At 41.8% G+C, this 6,574-nt stretch overlaps 1 protein-coding gene across 1 annotated transcript; it reads right to left on the bottom strand.

Moving 5' to 3' along the window:
* Window positions 1-1,405: 1,405 nt before the first annotated feature.
* Window positions 1,406-6,201, bottom strand: LOC138976571 (uncharacterized). Its single transcript, XM_070349415.1, has 2 exons — window positions 6,064-6,201; window positions 1,406-4,966 (listed from the first exon to the last, which is right to left on the bottom strand). Exon 2 carries the CDS (start codon window positions 3,623-3,625, stop codon window positions 1,925-1,927), a length of 1,701 nt encoding a protein of 566 aa, XP_070205516.1. The 5' UTR covers window positions 3,626-4,966; window positions 6,064-6,201; the 3' UTR covers window positions 1,406-1,924.
* Window positions 6,202-6,574: the final 373 nt, after the last annotated feature.

The raw sequence follows: 6,574 nt of genomic DNA, 5'->3' as shown, positions 1-6,574 counted from the left end.
AAGGTGTTCAGCTGCTATGAGCGAATGAATGCTTATGCTGATAAAAATGATACGTCACTCTGTAAAAACATTGGTGATATAATTTGTCTTAGATTAAAAACACACACAGGCGCGCACACAAACTTTCCCTTTATGTACAGTGGTTCACCACCCTCCCACATTCCCTCGCTCATCTAATTAAAAGTGGTAATACGAGATACTTGGATATAAAAGGGTATTATGCCGGTGGTTCGGCCTATACTTATAGCCCAGACGCGGACTGCGTAGAAAGCACCGCCGTCCGGCAGTGGGGATGAAAATCGTCCTGAATACGGCCAGAAACACGGAATCTGTGTTTTGTATACTAGCTTTACCCTCAGTTATTTAAACAACTACATAACCAATCCTAACAAACAATACATCAAATTAAAGCTACCACGTTTAACTTTCCATTGCAATAATAACATTACGTAAAAACTTATATTTATTTAGTGCGATACAAAAAGGAAGGCACTGAACCAACTTCAGTGCAGAAAATTACAAAACTCTCTAAACTGGGATAATGGACAAATTCATAAATCATACACATAAAAAGTAGAACCCTAGACAAACATTATGATATGCGTTACATGGGGGGAAATTATACAGTTACTTAGTGCAAAGCGGCGAAGTCCGAAAGTAAATGGAATCGGCTAAATTCCGGCGCGAGTACCTGTGTACTTACTATTCTAAATCTTCGCAGAGAAACCAAACTTATTACAACCAAATCCTTATAAATAAACTAAAATCATAAACAACATAGGTACGGGATATGTAATAGTAGTGATACAAAAATGACAAAACAATGATTGAAAAGACAAAGATGAGTTTGTGAGAATCAGTTTCTCTCAACGATACAATGAAACCGGTCAAAAATCAAAGAGACGCTTTGGTCAGTTCGAAGCATTATCGTAAATAACACAATAATATGCAGTCATCCAGCCTAATCATTGACTTCTATGCAAACCTAAATATAATTAGGACAATATCAAAGATAAATGGGACTTTGAAAGTTAGAAGTTAGGTAGATATATATATATATATAAAGGTATTTTATTAGAATTTGCGCCAGCAAGGTGCGCGCGCATCATCGTATCGTCTGCTACGGGGTATGTGACTCCGTTTGTACTGTACTGGGCTGTTTTGCTATGCTGGAAAAGTAACACAATAAAAAAAAAATAAAAAAAATCGAATCTTAATTTATTATATTAGCCAAAGGAAAATATTGAAATAATTTGCTCACAATGTGGAACTTAAGTTCAGGTAGGAGAGCAGTATGTGCTTAAGCCTTGTTTGAGTAGAGCTATGCTTTGTGTTTTGGGCGCTTTAGTTGTTGGGCGCTTTAGTTGTTGGGCGTGGGGGGGGGGGGGGGGGGGGGGGGGTCGGTGGGAGAGAGGATTGAGGGGTGGGAAGGAGGAAAAGGGATGAGGTTTTCAAAACAGATGTCCTATTTCAGCCTTATATATTGAGAGACACAGGGTGTATGCTGGCTTACATTGAAGCGTGCAATGCTTATATCTAAAAACTCATGGGGTTTCAGTTTGTGTTTCGTTGACAAGGGTGTGTAGGTTGCGGAAATCTTGTTGGAGTGATTGGCAGCGGTCAAAGAGGTGTACACAAGATATAAACTTTCCACATTCACAGACTGACGGGGAAAGAACTTGTGAGCGCATCCATCCGTGCGAATTCTGCGAAGTATTTTAAGGAGGGGGGTGGGGAGTGTAGGCCTGTTTTGTATTCTGTTTCCCAGTGACGCCAGGCAACTTTGGCCATTTTGTGTTTTGCTTCCGTCTTTGTTAATTTTAAGTAATGAAATGCTGCTTGATCTCTGACAGCCTCTTTTGCTGCTCTGTCAGCCATATCCTTGCCTCTGATCCCTGTGTGTGTGAGGGGATCTACATAAGGGTCAGTTCTGTCCCAGAGGCAACTGATCTGCCCTGGTTGCTTGCTGCTTGCTGCTTTTGGGTTGACATCTGAAGATACGACCATCTCGACAACCGATCCATAGACGTTCATGTTTGTCTGTGTTCAACGCTGTAGGCTGTCCCAGTTCGCCGGTCAGTGGAATGAAGGTGACCATGGAACCGTCTTTATCGTTGAACATGCGGATACTGTTGTGTGTCTCATCCGCCACCAAGCATACCTCGGTTCCCTCAATTTTACAGAAGCAGACGTCAGATGGTTTGAAAGATTTGAAAGAGAACGAGGAGGTTGGCTCACTGTTGGCCATGTGGTAAATCTTCAAGCAGCGAGCAAGGTCTGACTGGGACTCTTCAATCAATGCAAACTTGGTTTCACTGGCGCTGGTGTCAAACGCCACCAGATCCCCCGAACAGGTGAAGGTGAATACCTCGTTCCATTCCGTCGTCAACGTTGCCTTGGACTTTACGTCCACTTTCTTGACAACACTTTTTCCAGAATGATCTCGCTCTAAAACGAAAGAGTGATTGAACTTTGCACACAAGACCTGTTTGCCTTTTTGGGGGGTGATATACAAACACTCTCCGCCAGGTGAGCTGTGAAAGGCAACTTTACCAACAAGGTCGCTCGTGGTTTCAATCAGTACCCCGTGCTTGTTGAATCGCTGCACTGGAGCATCGTCCTGCTCGTAAGAGACGCACACAACCTCATCCGCTTCGAGTATGCTGAAGCAGTGGATGTTTGGTCTCGAACATTTTATAGTTTCAACAATATACAGCGAAGAGGACTCAGTTCGTGACATGCTCCGTGTCGTCACGTAGCCAACGAGAGAGCTCACAGCACTGGCGATGCTGCGTGATATATCCTCTGCTTGAAGAGCAGGAAAGGGGAACACATCTTTAGGCCAATGTTCAGGGACCATGTCCAGCGAACGCCCCTTTCCATCCCTAATCTCCTTTGCCAGCGTTACAATCTCAAAGTCGTCTTCTCTGTCCAGGGTCCCTTGGACAGTCGCTAGGGACTCCTTCAGGCTCTTACATTTTTCCCGCAAGGTTTCTGTGACTTTGGCATCTTCCTCCGTACTGTCAAGCTCCTTCGCCAGTGCGTCAACTTTGGCAAGCTCTTCATCGCGATGTTGTTCAGCTTTTGATACCAACTGAGCACACCTGGTCTTGAGTTCTGTTTTCACTTCTTCTACCTTGTCTTGCAGGGCTTGTCGATTCTGCTTTGCATGAATCATTCGCGCCTGTAGCGAACGCTCTGTTTCACACAGCCAGTCTTTGTCTTTACGCAGCTGATCTTTGGACAACCGAGCTTGTTTGCCAAAGGCCTGAATATCGTGAGTTTTATGTTGTTCCAGCATGCATTCCACACAGATGGCCAAGTCACAAGTGGAGCAGAAAGAAACTAGGTCATTCTTGGCGTGGGTTGTGCATGAGGATTTTCTTTTCGCTCTCTCCAGCTCGGCTGAGTCAATGTAGAAATTGGATTGAAATACAGAGACTCCTCCCTGTGGAACTGGGACGTTTGTTCGGCAGTTTGGACAGGGAAATGATCGTCCCCCATGACGCGCGGCTAGATTCTTTAAACACTCCTCACAGTACGAGTGGAAACATGGAAGGAGTTTTGGCTTTTTGAACACCTCTAAACATAGTTTGCAAGTTAGAAGTTGTTTATTCAAAGACATAATACCTATGCGTTAAGTTAAACAAATAAAGCACAAAAAAAGCTACCGCAAATTAGACTCGATTCTGCTTTACAGCTGTTCGTTGACGTCTACAGAAGACAGTTTCAACAGTCCGAAAACAGGGTTTGCTTTCTTCTCTGAGATGTGTCCAGTTACCGATGTTCATGTCTTGAGTTAAGTTGTTCTCACAATGACTTGGAATTTGACAAACAAGTCAGTTTTTATCGTGCCTGATGTAAAATACTTTTTGGAAGTGTGACAGAGTGAGTATTTTGTCTTTTGTAATTATTGTAAATGTTAATGTTTTTATTTGTTTGTTATTACTGGTAAATTTCACAAAGTCTAAAAACTCACTTTGAAATTTGAAAAACAAAGCAAGAACTCATCAGCTAATTCAAAACCATGACATGTTATCGGGAGTTTCAAAAATCAGTCGCTGAACAATATCAAAAACAACCTACAAGTAATTTCAACTCACATGTGCTTAACTCAATCATGAAAAATAATCAAGTTCGCATACAAACACAAAATGTAAAATAAAAAAAATGAAGGCAATCACCTTAACTTTCTTGCTGCTGGTGTGCGTACATGCTTCCTTGCATAAACACTAAATAACTAGTTTTCACAACGTATGGTTTTTTTTTTTATCTTGGTTTGAATAAGTTAAATTTAACCTTTTTCTTTAAAGATTGAAAAAAAACCCCCGTACAAGTCCTTTGTCTGGAAAAATCAAAAAGTCCAAGCGTGCGATAGCACCTTTATCAATGTTACTCAGAAACTAAGTGAAATGTTTTAAATATTTTGGGATATATCAGAATGAGGCTGGAAAACATCTTCCTTTGTTGGTGTTGAAATTCCTCAATAGATCATTTAAATGATCTTTCTTCCAAATATTATTCAGTCTCTTTCCCACTCAATATGTCAAATTCAGATTTCAAAATAGATGACAAAAATATATCTGCAGGAAAAACCTTGAACGTGGTAGAGCTGTGGCAACGCAGGGTATCACATAGTTCATTGGTGTAACTGGTGCAGGGGAGGTAACCTCTTCTGGAACAGCACACTGCGCCGGCTGTAGTGAAGATCAAGGAAAGTGTAAGACTCCTTCATTGGCCCACGGTCAGTGTAGAGCATGGTCATCAGTGGTTGTGGCGTTGCCCATGGTACTGGATTCACCCTCACTGCTTGGCTCAGGATTCATATGGCATTGGGTGCCATTGTAACCTTACTGAACTTCAGGGGTACTTTAGTTCAGAGGTCCAGTAAAAAAAAAGTCAAAATGCAGGAGTGGTTTTCGTATTTTATGAAGTCTATGCAGATACGGCGTGGAACAGAAGAACCCTGTAAACAAACAAATAAAACAGTACTAAGTACCAAAACTAGACCAAATAATAATTACATGCAAAAGACAGAATAATCACTCTTGTCACAGATGGAATATTTCTGCGGGCCGACATGCCCGGACCTGAAATCAAATAAAACTTGAACAGAAACATCGGTTAAAGTTTTGGTAACAGCAACAACTTGACAACCATATCCATCGCCACCACCAACGACAACTGACAACAGTAGACGAATTCCAGGAATAACTCTGTCAGGTTTGCATGGGTTGTGAAAGACTGAGTGACTACTATTGCTTCTCGTAAGGCAATCTTTCTATACGTGACCTGCGCCTTGTTCAAGTTCAGACCATGACCCTCCTCGCTAGTGACTGGCCTAGATAATGTCACGTGGGAAAGTTTGCCTCAATAAAAGCAAGAGTATTCACTCTTTCCCAACCCACACAAAGCCGACAGAGTTATTTCCGAACATGGTCTATTTTAAACACTTTAACCACTGTGACTTTAACTGAGGTATCTTCCTTCGGCAACGTCACAGTGTAGACTGTCTTGTCAATCCCTATATAATTATAAATAGATTCTACTTGGCTTTTACATTCATTTAGCGTATACTTTACCTGGAAAAGAACATGATAATTTTCAGTGAATTTTGTATTTTTTTTAATATTCTTTAAGAATCTGGTTTTGGTGCGAGCAAGCCGTCGTAAGAAACTGTAACATTGTAGCCTAACTGGCCGCTCCCGCTCCGGGTTTTACCGAATGCTACAGCTGTAGAATGAAAATTTTAATGAATAATGTCCCATGACACCAATGCAAGGTAAAGACTGGTTACACTGAAAAGCCTACTTCACGAAAGCAAGAACTTGATTTTCAGACAGACAGACAGAAAACAAATGAATGGTGTGCACACACTCGACTGCCAATAGAAGAAACGTAAACATACGGCGGCGACGTCAATGATTTGCTGATGTTTCATCAAAACTGGTCCCAACCGCACCTGACGCCATGACACTTTCACCACCGTCGTCGGACTATATACACCGGTTGAAGTGTGCAAAAAATCGGTTCTAATTATTCGATAGCCCACGTCCCACTTACCTCTGTATGATTCCTGAACAAATGAAAACGTCACACGTCTCTGTGTCAGCCCGAAATCTTCCTCAGTCGGGCGGACAATATGAATAGGGCCTACTGATGATACGGCGGCGCGGCCTACGAGCTATGACTTGCCGGACGAATAATCGTTTGCTTTAACTGAAAAGAATCTACGAATGAATGATATGAGGTGTACTTAATTTAGATCTTCCGTGCGAGGTTTTCCGAGAAATAACATACACTCGAAAGAAGAAAGCCGGCTCCAGTCAGTGTAAACAGCCGAAATGATGAACTGAACATTTTACGAAATGAATAATATATTTCAGTATTAAAGGGAGTATATCTAACAAGACAACTGTCTCAAATCGCACCAAGAGCTACTGATACAGTTCAGGTTGGGAGTTGTTATAATGTGACCACACACCCGGCAGGGATATATACCTTAAAATATACGTTTGAGCGCGGAGTTTAACTGAAACGCCGGGATGTATTTTGACAAACACTGTACATAAGG

The sequence above is a fragment of the Littorina saxatilis genome, linkage group LG9, assembly GCF_037325665.1.
Source record: "Littorina saxatilis isolate snail1 linkage group LG9, US_GU_Lsax_2.0, whole genome shotgun sequence".
NCBI lineage: Eukaryota > Metazoa > Mollusca > Gastropoda > Littorinimorpha > Littorinidae > Littorina > Littorina saxatilis.
The sequence above is the reverse complement of the archived record's forward strand: the minus strand, read 5'-3'. Positions and strand labels throughout refer to the sequence as shown.